Below are 24,065 nucleotides of genomic sequence, written 5' to 3' on the forward strand. Positions count from 1 at the left end.
TTTGTGGGAATGTTTTTGGTTTTGTAGATTTCAATTGAGTATGCATATTTTCTGCTCTGGGAGAGTCTCAGGTCACCTTGGCAATATTCTGACCCTTATTTGCTATATGGTTTACGGAGGAGCAATAAAATGGGTTATGAAAAGCATTGTAGGGATTCCATAAATTGCTTTTAAAAGGAAGTAAGACTTCCCCAGAAAGCTGTGGATTTCAGTACCTTTTATTATGTGGTATGGAAAGATATTAGAAGAAATTTTACAAAGACTATAAGTATTTCATATGTATGGGTTCCAGGGCATGTGATTAAATGGGTCATGCACTATTTATTGTCAGGCTGAACATTTGTGCGAGCACTGTTTGCATTGTGCCATTTTTTTGGGTGTACGGCAGTAAGGGATGCACAGATGCCACCAGTGTGGTGAGTGAGGAGTGGGTGCAGAGCAGAAAGGAAATAGAGATTATTGTTGAGCCCACTGACTGTGTGGAGAGAATAGTAGTTCAACTATGTCCTGCATCTCTACTAAGAACCTTGCTCTATATCTTAATCAGAGACAACTGGAGGAAGAGGACAGAAAATGGCAGCTATTGATGGCCACCACAGAGGACAGCTTTAATTGCTGTATGTATTATTTTGCTCTGTCTTTTGTCAATTTAGACCCTTCTACAATATGGGGCCACTTTTAGGTATTTTTTTCCAGGGACACTTTAGGTTCCCAATCTGTCGCTGGCAGAGGGCTTCTGCCAACTTGTGTGTGTAGTAATGAAAGTGTTTTGTTAAAGTATATTATGTTTGAAAGTAGCTGTCTTCATATTCCACGGACACCGTGATGGCAGCAGCTCTGGTAAAAAGTCACATGTAGCATGTGGATGCTGCAGCCTGGCATTGTAATGTTGCACAGGGAGCTGATATATATGGGCTGTTTCGGGCTTTCAGGAATGGTAGTACTGAGGGTGTGACTTAAAGAGACTGAGCAGATGGTGAGAATTGACTTAAGAGGTGAGGTTGCAGAGCCTAAGGAGTTGGATCAGAAAAGAAGATGTAGCCAAGCAGGGCATAAGTTGCTGTTACAAAAGCTCCAGAAGAGAAGTGGCTGTGCTTGGAAGTGGGGATTGCAAAAGGTGTCCACTGAGTGATCCTGAATGCATGTCATGGGGCAGGGAAGAGTGTCAGTATTGACAAAGACTTGCAAATTAGTATGTAGTGAATTGCCATCTCAATGAGGGACTGACTTGCTGCATGTGGACTAACCATCCTCTGTCCTGCAACCAAAGCCCAACTGACAGCAACTAACATGGTGCCCAGACTTGCCATTGACTGTTACAAGTTTGTGCCTATAAGGACCGCCAAGTGTATGTTCTTCTTTGTAGCCTAGCACAATTTGTAAATACCAAGAATTATACCTTAAGAACTGTAACTGTTAAGCTAGTGTCTCTTCATCTGAGAACATTTCTGCTGGGGTTAAGCAATAAATACCCCTTTGCCTAACAAATGCCTGCCCATAACAATAACATAGAAAGTAACATGCATTGTCATCAAGGGGCTGGAAGAGAGGAGCTGCAGGGTATGGATATCAGAGGTATGCAATGTACTACTCTTACATTTAGCTGGCTGCAGGCGTCAATGCTATTGATAATAAAATTCAATGACAGCTGTGATCTTTGATGTGAAAAATACTTTATATTTCCAACCCCAAAAATATAGTAATTTCCTGTCTTCTGCTCATGTAGTTTCCAGCAAGAAAAACCCAATCGTACAGTTTTATGTTCATGTAGAGGCCTTCAGAGCTGGATAAGAAACCCTGGTCTTGACCCTCAGATAGCATTCCTCGGTAGTTCAGGGGATCTGGAGCTCTGTAATAACACAAATGGCTGCTTTCCAATGGGAACTGCGCTGAGCTGTGCCAAAGAAACTCTATGGCTGCTGAGCAAACAGTAAAGCTAATTTCAACACAAGCAATTCCCAGAGTAATGTAGTCACATATTTAGCTGACACAAAAAGATGCTGTTAGTCGCACTCATGCAGAAAAGTTGCGAGGAGCACGAGTAGTATTGTTCCGAATATATCCACAGTACAACTGGCATTCCCTTCATGTGTTCCTTCTTGTCTTGACCTGTAGCCTTACTATCATAGGAATGTGGATAAACAACAGACTATTTAATATATTCTTATATGTCTTAATACAGCCACTATACATGACTCTGCAGCATCATTTTCAAACTACAGTAGTTATAAGATGATATATGACCCGCATTGTTAACATGTCATTCCATGTACATATATTCAAAGTCTCATGTGACAGAAATCTCAGGAAAGACACAGTGGATGTGCTACCAAAATAATGTAACGGTAACATCCCGCATGCACGTGTAAAGGCCTTTTAAACGAGTACTGGTTGACTAGTTTTATCGTTGATCAGTGCGCGTTACGGCCCAGAATTGGAACATGTAAAAGGAACTTTAGTGTCACTTGTCTCAGTAATGGTCTGTTAGGATGTGGTAGGGTTCAACCTCATTGACGCACACTGATACTCGTCTTTTGACATATTTCGTGATGGATACAAATTAAAATCTGGTAGAAAAACTAGCGGGTGCTAAACCTATTGGATAACAGTATAGGTCCTCCACAAGTTAACATTTATTTTCTGGACTATCCAAAATGTACAAAAAAGTAGTTCAGGTCCAGCAATGGATAACTTCATGTTAATCTGACACAAGAGTTGTCCAATTATTGCTGGGATTTATAATCACTTCACAAAATGATCCAACCGACTGAGCTTGAAATGCAGATGTATAACTGGAGGAAGGACTCATAGAATCACTCATTCTGATGGACCCAAGGTACTTCAGTCCAGAACTGATTCACTCAATCACAATGTTTCCATCCACTGACCTTTTCATCCCTCATCCAAGTAGTAGCCCTGAACATGGAATTGCCAAATCTTTCAGGTTTGAAGATACATAGGACATTTGATCTGTAAGCTGCTGAGAAAGTTGCTGGGAAGTTAATGTCTTAAAAAAGGCCTGTCAACTCTCCTGATAAGTATATTTAGTGAATGCTTATATTACCTACAATATGACTACTCAAGAACCACACAACACAGAGTTGTAAGAAAAGATGCTCGAATATTGTTATTTTATGGGGAAAATTAGTAAGAAATGTTGAGATGTTAGCTGGCTCCCATTTTAAATGGACAATAAGAACATCAGTAGCTGAAAGCAAAGCTTTCACCATGAAATGAAATGCCTCCTGGAACCACCAGAGTCACCGAGATCTTCGCTCTAAAGTACAAGCAACAAAAAAATTGATAAAAAAGAAATCAGTAGACAACCTTGTCACCAATCTAAGAGCAACCCTAATTATTACAAAGCAAATCAATGTATACCTAACTATCTAACATTAAAGTGTAGGTATTGTAGACCCATTAGGTTTGCAAACAGAATGTGAACAAGGACAAACATATGATGTTCCAAATCCAACATGTACTAAAACTGAGTTATATGTATTAAATACCAATGTGCTGATGAAGAAGCCCACTGAAGCATGACATTGTCCGTCCACAATGATCTTTATTATTGAAGTGACATTTCAGTGGTGGATTGAATCACATCATTTTTTTCTTGTTTAAGAAGATCTACAGCTGGCTGCAGTTCATGGGTACAGCTATGGAACATCAGGCTCTCTTGTACAAATAATCCTTTGTATTCACAGTCATCCGTACAAAAGATATGGTCATTTTTCTATCTTCTCTGAGCACACAAATCAGGGGGTGAGAGATTCTGCAAAAGTTTATAATTACAGAAATTCTCATACTTCAGCTGCAAGCTTATCTTACAAGCATTTGCTTTTTGGATAAATACCAAGTAATGTGAAGGCCAAGCTGACACCATTAGCACACCTTATGTAAATAATGTGCAGCATCCCCGGGGCCGATACAGCGGTAATGATCAGGGATGAGGTGAGTTCATTCGCGATCAGTGCCCACTCATTCAGATGCAGCAATGATCACTGCTGTATGGGGATGAATGATCGTTACTAAGATTTATTCATTGTTTACACAGAGCGATGTGCTCCCGGAAGACAAGGATTTTTAGTTTTACAACTAGCTTTGTGTTGCATTTACACAGGTCTATTATAGTGAACAAGCATTCATACATTGGTATTCTATTAAGGGCTCATGCACACGACTGTTTGTATTTTGCGGTCTGCAAAAAACGGATCCGCAAATGACATCCGTGTGCATTCCGTATTTTGAAGAAAGGAACAGCTGGTCCCTAATAGTACTATCCTTGTCCGTAATGCGGACATAATAGGACATGTTCTATTTTTTTCCGGAACGAATTTGCGGACATGCGGAAACAGAATGCACAAGGAGCAACTTCCGTTTTTTTTGCAGACCCATTGAAATGAATGCTTCCGCATACGGTCCGCAAAAAAATGGAATGGACATGGAAAGAAAATACGTTTGTGTGCATGAGGTATTGTCCGAGTTAAAAAAAAAACCTCAGGCAACCCCTATAAATGGTCTAAAATAACAAAAGAAGAGATACTCATACCGTTTGTCCACTAATTCTTCCAGCAATGAGCTCTGGTGCTCCTCACCACTGCTTGTTTTCATGGCTGTAGTGGTGGCATTCCGTGCACCCAGGTCTCCACTGCAGCCAATCACTGGCCTCAGCAGTCACATTCCGTATACTGCTAAGGCCAGTAATTGGCTGCAAGGTGACCTACATGCATGGAACATCACAGCTGCAAACAGGAACATGACTTCAGCAGCGGGGATGACCAGGCGCAGTGCTGGGAGAGGCAGGGGAGAAAAGTATATCTTTTAGCACATTTACAAGGGCTGCCTGAGGTTTTATTGAATCCTGACAAGCCTTTTAAGCTGGTAGAATACATAAACATGACTTCATGGAGCCTGGCGCTGGAAAAATCTACTCACTTGTAAGATTGCTATCCATGGAAATAAGCTGTATTGAAGTGAATAATTTTTCTTCTGTGTGTGAATGTGATTTTCTAAACTCCTTTTACATCCAGTATATTGTATTGTATTTACTGTGTTTTTTTTATGTGGAATGTGCACCCAACGTTGAAAATAATATGCTGCATGGCAAGGTGGCCTTGGGCACATTTACATGAGTCCTTTTGTGGTGTAGTTCTGCCATGGGTTATGCAAATATGCCCTATGTGAGAATCAAATCATCGTCTCAGTTTTTACCACATGTAGAATTAGCATAAAAGAAAAACTACAAGCAACATTCTTAATAAAACTTTTCTACTGTAATGCGAAATGTAGACAGGTGGGGAAAGGGGTAGAATCCATTTTAATTAATGAAGAACATGAAGATGAAAACTCTTTCAGCAGAATCAATTCTAAAATGCTGCAGAGGCAGCACACTAGCTTACATATGTATGATGCCTTGGCATGGAAAGAGAAAGTGTCAACCTGGATCATGCTTGAAGACCAGATCTGGTAGGACATAGTGGGTTAGAAATGTCTGGCATGCTGTATGTCCATAGTGCGAGTTCTAACTGCTGAGATGTTCTGCAGATACTGACGTAATATTTTTTTCTCTGTTAGCTGGCTTTAGTTGCCACCCTCTTATATACAAGTTCCTTTGTTGACTGGAATGTCTTTTTTTCCTACAGACTAAAGAAGCTTTATTTACTATTCTCCGGGACCTGAGGCCTGACGATCACTTTAATATAATAGGATTTTCCAATAAAATCAAAGTTTGGCAGCCAAACGAGCTTGTCAAAGTCACGCCTAACAATATCCGAGATGCGAAGAAATTTATTTTTGGCTTGTCACCCACAGGAGGTAACTATTTCTGAGTCTCATGAACTGCTATTTAAGCTTCATTCTATTTGAGAGAATTTGCAGATTAAGCATTGGACAGTTATTTTCTATTAAAATTGGGGGAATTTATTATGAGGGGAAGTTAAGTTTGCAGTTTGCTTTGCTATAATTTCTGGCAAATATATCATGCAGCACAATGAAAGAATTAAAAGAGCAATTTTTTGCTGCTTCACAATAGCAGTTGATAAATCTGGCTTAATCAGAAAAAAAATGTCTAACCACACTCACTTTACTTTCCTGCCCACTTTCCAAAAATGGAGTCAAGTGAGAATGCAAAATGACACAAATTCTTTGTGCAATGAAGCAAAACAAGTCAGAAAGCCTTAGTTTGGGACTTTTTGAAGCCAGAATTCTGGAGTGCAGGGTGCGATAAATTCTTCCCATTTTTTTGTTCTCATTACTGTTTTAACGCTACAATCTCAAAAAGATAAGGTTATGTACCAGTAACAGGAACACAAAACTCTTCATAAACCTTTAATCATATTGACTTAAAAGGGTAGTCCAAGATTTTTATAATATCTAACCAGCTTGCAGCTGTTTTGAGAAGCCACCGGCGCTCCTTTTGAGCGCTGCTGCCTTCTCGCAGCCTACCAAGCACAGCGCCGTACATTGTATAGAAGCTGTGCTTGGAATCACACTGCTCCACATGAATGTGTCGTCATTCGGCCTAGGAAAAGCAGAAAGAAGGCCACAGTGCTCACAAGAGCGCCGCTGCTTTCACATAGCGGTTGATTGGAGGGGGTCCTGGGTGTCAGACATCCACTGATTAGATACTGATGATGACCTATCCAGAGTATAGGTAATTAATATAAAAATCTTGGAAAACCCCTTTAACTTGTTCTACTACTTACATATTACTCAAAATACTGTGTTTTTTTTACATAACTAATTTTGGAGTCCAAGTACAAATAGAAGATAAAACCATAGGGTCTATCATTAGTTTTTCTTTATTATTGTTTTTCATGTTCTTACTTACTCTGGTTCCTTAAAGCACACCTACACTTTCAGATGACTTTTCAGAAAAAGATGCCATGTGTGTATTGTATCTGGCATTTTAGCAGTTTTCTCCTCTACAGGCTCCATCTCTAATTCACAGTTTTCCTCAAGCTAGAAGGCACAAAATATTTGTAAGAATGTCCCCCATGGATTGTACATGGAGAAAACAGCTGCTTCATAACACTCATTCAGAATCACTCAGTAGCACAATATATTACATTATAGAGAAGTACTGGACAAAATGGATGTAAATAAAGCACTTGAAGTGAGATATAACAAAATGATCTGCTGCCTCTACAGTATGTCTATACCTGTGTCTCTCTTACTGCAGCTCCCGCCTACTCCCCCTCCCCTCTCCATAGAATGGGAAAGGGCTAATAAGTGGAAATAAGGACATTTTCTCTGATAAGATATATTACATGGTTTCTTATATTCACCTGCACTATTGATTTATGCAAAGTTGTGTGAAATGACAGTTTAAACTTAAAGTTTTAATTTTGGGTCACAAATTTATAACAAAATACAACTCCTCTTAAAAACTGTCAGCAAAATACCACTTACAGAGAACAATAGATCAATATGAAGTGCATCAGATACAACTTTAATACCACGTACTTAAACAGAATATTAAAGCCGAATCTGGTTTTCTGTGTTTAATGTTGTGGTGTGAGCATGAATATGCTTTATACTAAAGCATTCTATATTTTAGGTACAAATATAAATGGTGGCATCCAGACAGCATCAAATCTCCTAAATGATTATCTTGCTAATAATGGCAAGCATGAGAAGAGTGTCTCTCTGATTATATTCCTGACTGATGGGCGACCTACTGTCGGGGAGATTGAATCTAGCAGAATCTTGGGAAATACTAAAAACGCTATTCGAGAAAAGTTCTGTCTGTTCAGCATTGGATTTGGAAATGATGTGGATTTTCACCTGTTAGAGAAACTGTCTCTAGAAAACTGTGGCATGATGCGTAGGATCAGTGAAGACGAAGATGCTGCACTTCAACTTAAAGGGTATGTAATTTCCAGGGATAACCTTAAGACTTAAACTGCACATAGACTTGTAGCGTTACTTATTGATTTTAGCTATTATGGGACGGCTGCAGTGCACAAGCTTGTGTACAACACAATTTCTTCCAAAGAGTTCAAATCAATCAAAGCAAAAAGTCTCAATATAGCCCTGAAAGGGTTGCCTGCTTTAGAAAAGCCATTCTCAAACACCTTTGATATTTGATATGAGTTAATAGAATGGAGTCCCCTGTTTAAGACCCTCATAGCCAAAATCGAGAGCACCTCTCACTCTGAAGCACCTTACATATCTGTCCTTTACATGGACAGCATATTATTATTTTTATTAAAGGGGTTTTCTGGGAGTATAATACTTATAACCCATACTCACGACAGGTCATAAATATCAAATCTGTGTGGTCCGAATCCCAGCACCCCTGTCAGTCAGCCATTTGATGAAGCCACTACACTCTGAGTGTTGCTTCCTCTTCCTAGGCTGGTGATGTCAAGTTTGTTGGTCACATCGCCTAGGTGCAGCTCGGTCCCTTTCAAGGAAATGGGCCTGGGCTTCAATACCAAGCACAGTGTACAGTGCTGTGCTTGATATGCTGTGAGGAGGTTGCATGGAGTCGGACCCCCACCAATCTGATATTGAAGACCTACCTGAGGTCATCAATTCCTTTCCTTGCACTTCTTCTCATCTGCCTTGAAAAAGCTTATATACTGAAAAATGGTCAGTATATTATCTGAGTTTCATTACTATATACTAGAACAAACAGAGTTTTAATAAACACATCTTTTTCCAACTTAACCCCTTCCCGACCAGCGCTGTAATAGTACGGCACAGCGAAAAGTGACTTCCCGACCAGCGCCGTAGTACCACAACGAGCTGATCGGGCGGGTGCAGGAGCTGCGCCCGCCTGATCAGCTGCAGGGAACTGGCTGTTCCCGTTAACCGGACCCCTGCTGTATGCGCCGGCATCGGTAAAAACACTGATGCTGGCACATTAACCCTCACTAACTCTCACTGACACTCACATTAACCCTCCCCCTTCCCCATAGGGTCCCCGCGCTGCTGTTACGGGGACCCGATGGAAGGGAAGGCAGCCCAATGCCTTTCACAGGCATCGGGGCTGCCTTCCATGTAAGCCTGTGAGATCCAGCCCCCTGGATCTCACAGGCAGAAAAGGCTGTAAGTGTATTACAGTGTGTAATACACTCACAGCCAATGCATTACAATACAGAAGTATTGTAATGCATTGTATAGGGAATCAGACCACCAAAAGTTGTGGGGGAAAAAAGTTAAAAAAAAAGTTCAAATAAAGTTTTGTATAATAAAAAAATATATAATTTTCAAGTAAAAAAAAAAGCGTTCTTTTCCCATAATTAAGTAATACATTTTTTTTTTAAATAAGGGAAAAATAGAAAAGTATACATATTAGGTATTACCGCGTCTGTATCGACCGTCTCTATAAAATTATGATCCACTCTGTCAGGGGAATGCAGTAAAAAAAAACAAAAAAAAAACAGTGCCGAAACAGCCACTTTTGGTCATCTTCCCTCACATAAAGTGTAATACTAAGTGGTCAAAAAGGTGTATTTATACCAAAATGGTACTAATCAAACAATCATCTCATCCTGCAAAAAATAAGACCCTACCTAAGACAATCGCCCAAAAAAATAAATAAAAAATATGGCTCTCAGAAAATGGCAACACAAAAACAAGATTTAATTCTGTTCAAAAATGCCTTTACTCTGTAAAACTTAACTAGAATAAAAATGATAGACATATTAGGTATCGTCACGTCCATAAACAACCTGCTCTATAAAAATAATTAAAAAAACGATCCCAAAACAGAAAAAAAGCCTTATGTACCCCAAAATGGTACCAATCAAACCGCCATCTCATCCCACAAAAAATGAGACCCTACCCTAAGACAATCGCCAGAAAAATAAAAAAAATAGGGCATGTTCAAAAATGTATTTACTGTGTAAAACTTAACAAAAGTAAAAATAATAAACATATTGGGTATCGCAGCATCCGTAACAATCTGCTCTATAAAAATATCTCATTATATGCCCCCAACACAGCCTTTTTTTTCACCTTGCCTCACAAAAAGTGTAATACCAAGCGATCAAAAAGTTTCATGTACCCTAAAATGGTACCAATGAAAAGACAATCACTCAAAAAATAAAAACCAATGGTGCCTATAAACCAATCCATCAAAATCTGCACTGCAAAAGCCATATGGCGCTCCTTCCGTTCTGAGTCCTGCCATGTGCCCCCACAGCAGTTTACCACCACATATGGGGTGTTGCCATATTCGGAAGAAAAACTTTTTCTCCTGTTACCCCTTGTGAAAATGAAAAATTTGGGACTAAAGCAACATTTTATTGGAAGAAATTAAACTTTTCATTTTCACAGCCAAGTGTTTTCAAATTCTGTAAAATGTTTAGGGTGTCAAAGTGCTCAGTACCCCCTTTAATATATTCTTTGTAAATGGGGTCAGTTATTGAGGGTTTCCACTGTAGTGGTATGTCAGGGTCTCTTCAAATACAAAATGGTGCCCAAAACCCATTCTAGCAAAATCTGCCTCCAAAATCCATATGGCGCTCTTTTCCTTCTGACCACTGCCACGTGCCCATAGAGCAGTTTACCACCACATATGGGTTATTTCTGTAAACTGTAGAATCAGAGTAATGCATATTGAGGTTTAGTTTGAAGTTGACCCTTGCTGTGTTGCAAGAAAAAATTGATTAACATGAAAAATCTGCATAAAATTTTTTTAAATTTCGCCTCCATTTTCCTTTAATTCTTGTGGAACACCTAAAGGGTTAACAAAGTTTGTAACATCAGTTTTGAATAATTAATTAATTATGTAAGCCCCTCAAAATCACTTTATAACTGAATTGGTGCTTAAAAAAATGGTTTTGGAAATTTTGTTGAAAATTTGAAAAATGGCTTCTAAACTTCTAAGCCTTCTAATGTCCTAAAAACATAAAATGACATTTACAAAATGATGCCAACATAAAGCAGACATATGGGGAATGATGACTGATAACTATTGTATGAGGCATTACTATCTGTCTTAAAAGTAGAGAAATTCAAATTTAGAAAATTTAGAATTTTTCCAAATTTTTGGTAAATTTGTGTTTTTTAATAAATAAAGAAAAAATATATTGACTCAAATTTAGCACTGTAGTGAAGTACAATGTGTCACGAGTAAACAGTCTCAGAATGGCTTGGATAAGGAAAAGTGTTCCAAAGTATTTAACACAAAGTGACACATGTCAGATTTGCAAAAAATGGCCTGGGCATGAAGGTGAAAACTGGCCCAGGGTAGAAAGAGTTAATGTGAGTGAATACATTTTTTGCTCCTCGCTGACTGATGAAGGAGCGTGACCTGAATTTTTTATGGCCTATTCGGAGGATATGTCATCAACATGTCAGGAAATTTTGAATGATGAAGTTCTAATTTCCTTATAACAAGACACTTTTCAAACATATGGCTACATCTAGGCTTGTTAGAGTAATGTTTGGCCAGTTTTATATTGCATTATATCTTATTTGTTAACAGCCAACGACCTATGTCTATTATGAAAGAGTTGGATTCTGCCAGTAGCTGATGTGGGGTCAACCAGTTGATATGTGAATATAATTTTGCATTCACCACTGGTCTTCCATTACAATTAGTCCTATCAATCTAATCAATCCATTTCAAGACAATATTTAATATTTTTGAACCATGTATACACATTTGACATATAAACATTTTGTACTGACACAAGATTAATTTCAGGGACAGAATGAGGATAAAGGAGTGGAATCTGTACAGTTGGGCTCCCAAAATCATTGGCTTTGTTAAAAGCTTTGATTGAGATTTAATAAAATCATACCACTAATATAGAACCACTTAAAGGCGCTATGCCATGATTGATGTAAAAATGAAAATCAGACATCATATAGTACATGACAATAACTTTCTAACAATGCTAGAACCAGCCCTGTACCTCACATGGAACCAGAGATGAGATCTCATCATTCATTGTGTCAGTTGTTCTGCTAGATTCTGGCAGCTCAAGGGGTGTGTCCTTTCTGCTGTAGTTCTTTCCCTGTAACTGCCACAGCATATAACAGAAGAAATGGCTGGCGACAGTTTAAGATTTAAACTGAGCGCGTGCAACCATCAAAGTGAGGTGGACAAGAAATAAGGAAAAGAACAAACATCAGGTGGTGCAATACAGATATATTTTATTAAATAGCTCAGTTGTGCTAAATATTTAATTACCTGCAATTACAAAGGTATCCTGATCCAGGTTCTGGTTTAAAAAACATTGAATATTTTTTGTAACACAACTCCTTTAAGGATCGTTCAACAATGGAGTCATTATAGGAACTGCAGTGGTTGCAGTTGCGATCAGGCCCACAAGTCAGGTTGGCCTGTAGGTCCCTCTGAACACACTAAGGCTGTTTGTATTTTCTGATCGACTTTGATGTCTAGAGTGGAGAAGACAGGGAAAGAAGATTTATAATGCACAGGCTGCCAGACATCACCTTCTGTCAGAAGTAGCAGTAGATTGGCATATGGGGAGGCTGTGGAAAAGAATACAGATGCGCAGCTGCAAGGTTACAGTGTTCTCAGAGCCCATGTGAGCTGGAGGTGATTATATTTAATCCCTGTTCATATTTATAGTTGTTGTCGTGTACTGCGGTATCCAGTAACTAATTTGAGGCCCTTAGCAGAACCTACAACCCAAAGTAGATTAAAGTTGATTGTTTATGCACTGGCGGACACCAGAGAGCAGGTGCATGCATAGAACTGTACAAAAAAATAATGTGATGTGAATACACCCTCCCTCTGTCAAACACCTTAGATGCCGTAGTCACTACTGGGAAGCAGACAACTCCAATCAGACAAGATATGTCCTGTAATCACTATTCATTGTGTAGAACAGGTTTCTGACCATTATATGATGCCTTAGAGGTATATTACCATGCATACAGTTGAGCGCTGTATGTAAGTTTGCCATGTTACAAATGTTATCTTATAGATCTGCTATCTCAAATATATATATTTTTTTGGGGTGGAAAGGCATCAAAACATATGTTTTAGGTCTTTCCCCTGATCTTTTAAGACCCTAACAACAAAACTGGCTGCTAGTGCTGCACCGATGGGTCACATAAGAGACCCAGGGTTGCTGCTGAAAAAATATAGGTGGTCTGCAGTTGGTGAGCATTAGGAGATGCTGGGCCTAGGCTGAACTTTAAAAAAAATAATAATTATAATCCAGTTACCCTAAAGTGAATAGCCACCCTTTAACATCATAAGTTTTTTAAATTCAACTTTCTGTGCTGGTTAATTTCTTAAAATATTTTTTATAGATGGAAGATCTCTGCTCCAGAGCTCCAAATACCCAGCATGGACAAGGATTTAAGGGATAAAATTCTAGCTACCTGCAGCTGCACTAGGGGTACCTAGGAAGCATGCTGCTTGACTATACATCAATCTCCTGCAGTTCCCCTAGTAGTGGCTGCATAATAATTTCTCCACATTAAGGTTGAATAAACTATGGGAGCTATGTTTTTTCTTTTTCTTTAACCCCTTAGTGACCAGTCTGTTTTGGCTCTTAATGACCAAGCGATTAATTTTTTTTTTTCATTTTTGAATCGTTGCCTTTCAAGAGCTATAACTTTTTTATTTTTCCGTTGATGTAGCTGAATGAGGACTTTTTGCAGGACAATTTGTAGTTTTTATTGGCACCATTTTAGAGTACACATAAGTTACTGATGAACTGATTATTTTTCTTTTACATTTTACATTACTACTTTTGCACAAAAAAAACCTTTAAAAAAAAAAAAGATAACAAAATGTTTTTGCATCACCATATCCCAAGACCCTATAACTCTTTTATTTTTCCTTCTATGGAGCTGTGGGCACTGGTGTAACTATAGGGGTCACAGCAGTCGCAGTTGCAACCAGACCCCTATGCCAGTGGTGCTGTATATTTCCCTTTATAAGATGCACTTTCCATAACGAAAGCTCTCACTAGTCTGCAGGAGGAGGGGGAGAGAAGCGCTGTGAGCTCTGTACAGTACTTACCCCTCCTCCTGCTCGCTCTTCCCTGGGCCCGCGCTGCTGTGTCCTGGCTGCCTGAAGCATCAGGACGTACATAGGGCACTCTGACCTGACGCTGCAGGAGGTCAGATGACTGCAGCGCGGGACCTGAGAAAAGATAAGAGCCCAGGAGACAGCCTGACCGGAGGAGGAGTGGCACAGCAGGAGTGGTAAGTTTGTTTATTTTATAGTCTGATCTGAGGTCTGAAATAGGGGTCTGAAGGGTCTGATTGGGGGTCTGATTAGGGGTCTGATTAGGGTCCTGACAGGTCTGTTTGGGGGTCTGAAGGATCTGATTGGGGGTCTAAAGGGTCTGATTGGGGGTCTAAAGTGTCTGATTCGGTGTCTGAAGGGTCTGATTGGGGGTATGATTAGGGGTCTGAAGAGTCTGATTGGGGGTCTGACTGGGGTCTAGAGAAGTCTAATGGGGGTCTGGAGGTCTAATGGGGGTCTGATTGCGTGTCTGGAGGGCTAATGGGGGTCCGACTTGGGGTATGGAGGTCTAATGGGGGTCTGATTGGGGGTCTGGAGGTCTAATGGGGGTCTGGAAGTCTAATGGGGGTCTGATTGGAGGTCTAATAGGGGTCAGATATGCGTCTCCTTCCCATTGCTCTGATGCTCAGTATTAGCATACTGAGCCAGGAAAATACTGGGGGGCACGGAGCAGGAGCGCTATTTTAACAAAACAGGCAGGGTGGCAGCATCAGTGGCGGGTACCTCGCAAGTACAGGTACTTATATCAATTAATAAAATCTGGTGAAATGTCCTCTTTAAGGTCTCTTTACACAAGAGTTCCTTCCTGACAATTCCCTGCTCAATGGTGGAGGAGACTGCTGCATTTAAGTGCACCAATCTCCTCCAGTGTATGGGGAGGAGTGATCGCTAATGCCATCACTTTTCCCCATACTGACACATTGTTTGTAACTGCCGAGGGTGTTTACACAGCACGATCTGCTGCTGGCAAACAACGTTTTTTGAATACATACAAACGATCGGATTACCCAATGAATGAGCGTTTTGCTTCAGAGTGTGACCGAGGGAAGAAAAGGTGCACTCTTCTATGACTGCACGGCCCTAGGAGGGTATCTGTGTGAGGACTGCCACTGTGATCTGCATATACAACCATCCTACTACCACTCCCATCCTCCACTAGCTTCTCCTGGGTTCACTGCACAAGCTGAAAAAGTCATCACACATTACATGATTGCAGATTATTTATTGTGAGTAGAGTTGAGCAAACCCGAACTGCAAAGTTCGGGTTCGTACCAAACTTTGCGAGTTCGGGTACCCGGACCTGAACCCGGACTTTTTCACTGAAGCTCGGGTTCAGTGTTCGGGTGATTTTGTTATTTTCCGTTATATCATGGCTATAACGGAAAATAATAGCATTCTTAAAACAGAATGCTAAATAAAATGTCTATTGAGAGGTTAAAATAAAAACTCACCTCATCCACTTGATCACGTAGCTTCTTTTCTTCAGAACCTGCAAAAGGACCTGCGGTGACGTCACCGCAGGTCCTGCTGAATGAAGATAGAAGGACCTTCTATCTTCATTCAGCAGGACCTGCACCGCGCTCACCACGTGGTGAGCGCAGTGACGTCAACGCAGGTCCTTTTGCAGGTCCTGAAGAAAAAAAGATACCGTTGCGTGATGTGGATGAGGTAAGTTTTTTTTTTAACCCCTCAATAGACATTTTATTTAGCATTCTATTTTAAGAATGCTATTATTTTCCGTTATAACCATGTTATTACGGAAAATAATAAAGTGAAGTTCGGGTTCCCATTGACTTAAATGGGGTCCAGGTTAGGGGTGAAGTTCTGGTCAAGTTCAGGTCCCAAACCTGAACTTTGACCTCAAGTTCGGCCGAACCCGGCGAACCCGAACTTCCACGGGTTCGCTCAACCCTAATTGTGAGCTAAATAGTCAGAATTCTAGGCTAATACATTTTAGACAGACTGATATATTGTAGCACGAATACTTACAGGAATACACTGCGTTCATGCGACAGGTAAACCTCTAGCACACTGGTCTTCAATGGTAACACAGCAAAGAGGTACTTGTGTGTACTTTTAGAGCAGCAAGAAACAAATTATTAAATGTAATACACAAAAAAGTACTGTGCTAAAACGTTACAAAAAGATGACAAAAAAGAACATACATAAGAGCAAACAGTACAGAAATGAGGATAAAATAATGAATCTCTTATCAATTAGATCAGTTAGGAATTCACTCTGGGATAACAGAAGAAAGTTGGCCAGACCTACACTAGGGTTCTAAACCCTGTGTGGTTTACAAGGTCTTAGCCAGACCCCCACACCTTTCTGTTAGTGATGCGACTGGAGGCTGGTTAATTACATGCAAAAAGTGGAAGGGTGTATGGCATAATTCTAATTCTAAAAGTTAATTGCTGGTCATGAATAGTTGTCTCATGGCCACACATTTCATTATGGATGCCTCACGATGGAGCAAAGGAGAAGGAGGAGTCTGAGCAAGAGGAGAAGTAGTTGATGATGATAAGGACACTGTAGTGCTTGGGGATGTGGCCTGACTGCCACAAAGAAGATCAAGAAAAGGAGGACAGATTTTTTTGAATGCTGACCAGTTCTATTTTACCACTGGATCCGGTGATGCCACCTCATGTCCTGCAATAGAGCCCTTGTACCTATGTTTGTGTTTGACTGCCCATGCCTTGTGTTCATCCTGCAGATCTTACACACAGCTGTTTTGTGTGCCAGGTGGAGAAAAATTGCCATATGGGAGATACACACGTAGAGCTAGCAGCAGCCAAGCTTGGCTTAGGCCTGTCACGTTTTGAGCCTACGCCAGTGGTATCAGCAGTATCACCAGTTACCGAGCTGACCATAATAGAGGATCTGGCCCTGGTATTTTTTTTTAAAGGTTTTGACCATACATTTTCTCATCTCTAACTACTGACCCTACCACCACCGCTGTAACTAGAAGTGCCACTACTACCACCACCATCACCAACACAACTATGCATTGAGTCCTCTGCTTCCGCCTAAACCTCCTCCTCATAGCAGTCCAAACACTGGCATGGACACTACTCATACAGCTTGAGTATCTTACACAGTACATTGGGTGTTGTCCCTTTTTAGGAAAAAAAAGAAGAACCTCCCCCCCCCCCCCCCCCCCCACACACACACCAAGACAGAGATAATGAAATTGATAGGCTTTTCTGGGGCCGCAAGGGGGAGGCGCAGGAGGAATGTGCTAACCCTGGGCTCAAAGAGTGTCAGACTCAGAGGTGACATCAACATCATCCTTCTATGACTGAGAGGAAGAGTGAGCCATCCAGTGCACAATGTCATCCTTTTTTGTCCTCAATATTAATCTGGCGCCTACTGGAAGCGAGACAGAACTGTGGCCTACTGCTACTACTACTGGCCAGATGGCTGGTGCTGACTGTGTTGCTACTGCTGTTTTCGCTGTTACAGCCACCACATTCTTACTTGCGGATGACATGGGTCTTTTGTTTTCCACTCGCTGTTTACCAGACATTTTATTGAGCCCTATTTAAACAATACCTAGTCCCAGGTTGGCTTCATAATTAAACATAAGCAAAATTGTAGCATTTTTTGGGGGGAGAAGCAAGAAAAAAATGGCCAATTAAACGTCCCCTACTACGAACACACTGTACACTGGTATTGATGCACTAAAATGTGCTGAATTGGGCATTGTTAAATGGTAGCAAAATTGCAACTGATTTTTGGTAATTAACAGAAAGAGGCACAATTAAATGTCACTTCTACAAACACTGGTATTTATAAAAGGAAGCTAAATTGCAACAGTTTTTTATTAAGACAAAAGAGCCATTGTGCAGTGTAGTCGAAGAAATGCATGCTGCTGGAGGTGCTGGGAATATGCATATAAAACACATATTAACTGTAGAAGCTTGGTACACACATCCTTTCGCATCACTGGCTGAGCTCACAATGTCGTCAGTGCTTCTGAGCTAGCAGATAGCCTGATGGAACAGCCAATATCTTGCCCCCTGATTGGGTGACAGGCTGTCTCGCAAGCCAGGGATACTCCCAGAGTCATGCAATCCTCTGTCTTCATCCTCCCTGCCCTGTTTCCCTTTCACCAAAACTTCACTTGTGAAATTCGTGATGAATCCAATTAGTTCAGAATCGATTCGCTCATCTCTATGCAGTGGCATTCTGGATAATCACCCACTACAAATCTCATTGTGTGAACCAGGCCTATCTCTTCCTATAATTTCTATGTCTCTGAGGATTGGCTCATCTTGGGCTACTTTCACACCTGCGCTTAGGTGCGGATCCGTCTGGTATCTGCACAGACGGATCCGTACCTATAATGCAAACGCTGGTATCCGTTCAGAACGGATCCGTTTGCATTACCATGAACAAAAAAATTATTATATATATATATTTTTTTGTTAATGATAATGCAAACGGATCCGTTTTGACTTACATTGAAAGTCAATGGGATGCGGATCCATTTTCAATTGAACCATATTGTGTCAGTAAAAACGGATCCGTCGCCATTGACTTACATTGTAAGCCAGGATGGATCCGTTTGGCTCAGTTTCGTCAGACGGATTTCAAAACGCTGCAAGCAGAGTTTTGGTGTCCGCCTCCAGAGCGGAATGGAGGCTGAACGGAGCCAAACTGATGCATTTTGAACGGATCCTTATCCATTCAGAATGCATTGGGGCTGAACTGATCCGTTTTGGACCGCTGGTGAGAGCCCTGAATGGATCTCACAGGCGGACCCAGAAACGCCAGTGTGAAAGTAGCCTTAGCTGATGGACTCATCTTCCATCTTGAAATAGCAAAGTTTAGTGTAGATCTGGTGAAATAACTTGCCAACTGTCAAAAAATATCCATAGCTAACTTTACATATAGACATATTGTTCTTCTGACAAATAAGCATTGCACAATATTCACTAGAGAACCTTCACTACTGTGAAAGTAACAGCAATTTTTAGTTTTTCCTGTTTGTTTCCCAGTGTCTACATTGACCCCGGTATATAATTTGGCTCTTCTTAAAACACATTGAATATTATTTATAAAAGCGATTGTTCAGTACACAAACTTACAAGACCAGAAGGGAAACATCTGCAGAGGAGCCTAATATAACCCCAGACATATCTGTCATTAGTGATGTCGCGAACATAAAATTTTCAGTTCGCGAACAGCGAACGAGAACTTCCGCAAATGTTCGCGAACTGGCGAACCGGGCGAACCGCCATAGACTTCAATAGACAGGCGAATTTTAAAACCCACAGGGACTCTTTCTGGCCACAATAGTGATGAGAAAGTTGTTTCAAGGGGTCTAACACCTGGACTGTGGCATGCCGGAGGGGGATCTATGGCAAAACTCCCATGGAAAATTACGTAGTGGACGCAGAGTCGGGTTTTAATCCATAAAGGGCATAAATCAACTAACATTCCTAAATTGTTTGGAATAACGTGCTTTAAAACATCCAGTGTGTGTATACGATCAGGTATGATGTTGTATCGATCAGGTAGTGTAAGGGTTACGCCCGCATCACAGACATTGACAGACCAAACTCCCCTTTTAATGCACCGCAAACAGTTCATTTGCACAACCGCAAACTCCCCATTTGCACAAGGTTGGATACCAAGCTAGCCACGTCCCGGTGATGTCATTGAAGGTTTCTTCCTCCACCCAGCCACGTACAACACCAAGGGTCCCCGAAAGGTCAATTGAATTGATTTTTCGAACGGGGAGATGGTTAAAAAAACGCTGGCTCCCTCCCCTTTGTTTTTATCCACGGTGACTGCGTCTGCGCCGTGCAATTTACTGTCACACCCGATATGAGTGGTATTTTCTGTAGTACTATTCTCATCAGTTTAATCCCTCTAACGTCCCCAATCTGGGTGCCATTTATTGAATAGATTTTTCGAACGGGGAGATGGTATCAGTGGTTGGCACTGGCAGTGGGCACACTACAGTCAGTAGAAGCGGGCCTGACACACACTGGCAGCAGGCAAGCAACTGAAATTACACTAAAGTGTAAAAATTAAATGCCTTATTTATCGGCAAGCTACTGTGCCACCCGGTATGAGTGGTTGGCACTGGCAGTGGGCACACTACAGTCAGTGGAAGAGGGCCTGACACACACTGGCAGCAGGCAAGCAACTGAATTTAGACTACTGTCTAAAAATTAAATGCCTTATTTATCGGCAAGCTACTGTGCCACCCGGTATCAGTGGTTGGCACTGGCAGTGGGCACACTACAGTCAGTGGAAGCGGGCCTGACACACACTGGCAGCAGGCAAGCAACTGAATTTAGACTACTGTCTAAAAATTAAATGCCTTATTTATCGGCAAGCTACTGTGCCACCCGGTATCAGTGGTTGGCACTGGCAGTGGGCACACTACAGTCAGTTGAAGTCGGCCTGACACACACTAGCAGCAGGCAAGCAGCTGAAATTACACTAAAGTGTAAAAATTAAATGCCTTTTTTATGCAAAGTCCTGTGCCAGCCGGTATGAGTGGTGGGCACTGGCAGTGGGCACACTACAGTCAGTGGAAGTCAGCCTGACACACACTGGCAGGCAACTAACCTTAGATTAAAGTGTAAAAATTAAGTGCCTATTTTTTAAGCAAAGTCCTGTGCCACTCGGTATGACAGGGGTGGGCACTGGCAGTGGGCACACTACAGTCAGTTGAAGTCGGCCTGACACACACTAGCAGCAGGCAAGCAGCTGAAATTACATTAAAGTGTAAAAATTAAATGCCTTTTTTAAGCAAAGTCCTGTGCCAGCCGGTATGAGTGGTGGGCACTGGCAGTGGGCACACTACAGTCAGTGGAAGTCAGCCTGACACACACTGGCAGGCAACTAACCTTAGATTAAAGTGTAAAAATTAAGTGCCTATTTTTTAAGCAAAGTCCTGTGCCACTCGGTATGACAGGGGTGGGCACTGGCAGTGGACACACTACAGTCAGTGGAAGTCAGCCTGACACACACTGGCAGGCAACTAACCTTAGATTAAAGTGTAAAAATTAAGTGCCTATTTTTTAAGCAAAGTCCTGTGCCACTCGGTATGACAGGGGTGGGCACTGGCAGTGGGCACACTACAGTCAGTTGAAGTCGGCCTGACACACACTAGCAGCAGGCAAGCAGCTGAAATTACATTAAAGTGTAAAAATTAAATGCCTTTTTTAAGCAAAGTCCTGTGCCAGCCGGTATGAGTGGTGGGCACTGGCAGTGGGCACACTACAGTCAGTGGAAGTCAGCCTGACACACACTGGCAGGCAACTAACCTTAGATTAAAGTGTAAAAATTAAGTGCCTATTTTTTAAGCAAAGTCCTGTGCCACTCGGGATGACAGGGGTGGGCACTGGCAGTGGGCACACTACAGTCAGTTGAAGTCGGCCTGACACACACTGGCAGGCAACTAACCTTAGATTAAAGTGTAAAAATGAAGTGCCTTTTTTTTAAGCAAAGTCCTGTGCCACACGGGATGACAGGGGTGGGCACTGGCAGTGGGCACACTACAGTCAGTTGAAGTCGGCCTGACACACACTAGCAGCAGGCAAGCAGCTGAAATTACACTAAAGTGTAAAAATTAAATGCCTTTTTTATGCAAAGTCCTGTGCCAGCCGGTATGAGTGGTGGGCACTGGCAGTGGGCACACTACAGTCAGTGGAAGTCAGCCTGACACACACTGGCAGGCAACTAACCTTAGATTAAAGTGTAAAAATTAAGTGCCTATTTTTTAAGCAAAGTCCTGTGCCACTCGGTATGACAGGGGTGGGCACTGGCAGTGGGCACACTACAGTCAGTTGAAGTCGGCCTGACACACACTAGCAGCAGGCAAGCAGCTGAAATTACATTAAAGTGTAAAAATTAAATGCCTTTTTTAAGCAAAGTCCTGTGCCAGCCGGTATGAGTGGTGGGCACTGGCAGTGGGCACACTACAGTCAGTGGAAGTCAGCCTGACACACACTGGCAGGCAACTAACCTTAGATTAAAGTGTAAAAATTAAGTGCCTATTTTTTAAGCAAAGTCCTGTGCCACTCGGGATGACAGGGGTGGGCACTGGCAGTGGGCACACTACAGTCAGTTGAAGTCGGCCTGACACACACTGGCAGGCAACTAACCTTAGATTAAAGTGTAAAAATGAAGTGCCTTTTTTTTAAGCAAAGTCCTGTGCCAGCCGGTATGAGTGGTGGGCACTGGCAGTGGGCACACTACAGTCAGTGGAAGTCAGCCTGACACACACTGGCAGGCAACTAACCTTAGATTAAAGTGTAAAAATTAAGTGCCTATTTTTTAAGCAAAGTCCTGTGCCACTCGGGATGACAGGGGTGGGCACTGGCAGTGGGCACACTACAGTCAGTTGAAGTCGGCCTGACACACACTGGCAGGCAACTAACCTTAGATTAAAGTGTAAAAATGAAGTGCCTTTTTTTTAAGCAAAGTCCTGTGCCACACGGGATGACAGGGGTGGGCACTGGCAGTGGGCACACTACAGTCAGTTGAAGTCGGCCTGACACACACTAGCAGCAGGCAAGCAGCTGAAATTACACTAAAGTGTAAAAATTAAATGCCTTTTTTATGCAAAGTCCTGTGCCAGCCGGTATGAGTGGTGGGCACTGGCAGTGGGCACACTACAGTCAGTGGAAGTCAGCCTGACACACACTGGCAGGCAACTAACCTTAGATTAAAGTGTAAAAATTAAGTGCCTTTTTTTAAGCAAAGTCCTGTGCCACACGGAATGACAGGGGTGAGCACTGGCAGTGGGCACACTACAGTCTGTGGGCCTGCAGCTCCTCACACACAGGCAGGCCAGGCAACTGCAATATGTATATAAAGGAAAAAAAAAAAGCAGACTAATGTTGCAGCCCTAAAAAGGGCTTTTTGGGGTGCTGTCAGGACGCTGTCCTTACAGCAGAGATCAGATGAGTCTTTCAGGACTGGAGTGGACACTGAATTCACTAGCCTAGCTATCGATTTCCCAATTAAATCAGCAGCAGTTACAGTCTCCCTCCTCTCACTAAGACTGCAGCTTCAGAATGAATCTAAAATGGATGCTGTGCAGGAGGTGGGAGGGTCTGGGAGGGAGGGTATGCTGCTGATTGGCTGGAATGTGTCTGCTGACTGTGAGGTACAGGGTCAAAGTTTGCTCAATGATGATGTATAGGGGGCGGACCGAACATCGCATGTGTTCGCCCGGCAGAGGCGAACGCGAACAAGCTATGTTCGCTGTCATTACTTATAAATATGCTAAATGCAGTCTGTATATATGTTTTTGTGTGTTTTTTACTGTGTATTTTTGCTTTGTATTACATTATGCATATTACAGTGGGGCAAAAAACTATTTAGTCAGCACCAATTGTGCAAGTTCTCCCACTTAAAAAGATGAGAGATGCCTGTAATTTTCATTATAGGTAAACCTCAACTATGAGAGACATAATGAGAAAAAAAAATTCAGAGAATCACATTGTCTGATTTTTTAAGAATTTATTTGGAAATTATGGTAGAAAATAAGTATTTGGTCAATAACAAAAGTTCATCTCAATACTTTGTTATATACCCTTTGTTGGCAATGACAGAGGTCAAACGTTTTCTGTAAGGCTTCAAAAGGTTTTCACACAGTGTTGCTGGTATTTTGGTCCATTCCTCCATGCAGATCTCCTCTAAAGCAGTGATGTTTTGGGGCTGTCTCTAGGCAATACAGACTTTCAACTCCCTCCAAAGGTTTTCTATGGGGTTGAGATCTGGAGACTGGCTAGGCCACTCCAGGACCTTGAAATGCTTCATACAAAGCCACTCCTTCATTGCCCGGGCGGTGTGTTTGGGATCATTGTCATGCTGAAAGACCCAGCCAAGTTTCATCTTCAATACCCTTGCTGATGGAAGGAGGTTTTCATTCAAAATCTCATGAAACATGGCCCCATTCATTCTTTCCTTTACACGGATCATTTGTCCTGGTCCCCTTGCAGAAAAACAGCCCCAAAGCATGATGTTTCCACCTCCATTCTTCACAGTAGGTATGGTGTTCTTTGGATGCAACTCAGAATTCTTTCTCCTCCAAACACAACAAATTGAGTTTTTAACAAAA

General features: G+C 41.7%; 1 protein-coding gene across 1 annotated transcript in view; it reads left to right on the forward strand.

Annotated features, from left to right (window-relative positions):
* ITIH5 (inter-alpha-trypsin inhibitor heavy chain 5) overlaps window positions 1-24,065 on the forward strand; it is a 111,736-nt gene that overhangs the window by 61,702 nt on the left and 25,969 nt on the right. The window contains exons 8-9 of the mRNA XM_040413310.1: window positions 5,646-5,817; window positions 7,562-7,871. Coding sequence (XP_040269244.1) covers window positions 5,646-5,817; window positions 7,562-7,871 — 482 coding nt within the window. The remainder of the gene's footprint in view (window positions 1-5,645; window positions 5,818-7,561; window positions 7,872-24,065) is intronic.

The sequence above is a fragment of the Bufo bufo genome, chromosome 1 (assembly GCF_905171765.1).
Source record: "Bufo bufo chromosome 1, aBufBuf1.1, whole genome shotgun sequence".
NCBI lineage: Eukaryota > Metazoa > Chordata > Amphibia > Anura > Bufonidae > Bufo > Bufo bufo.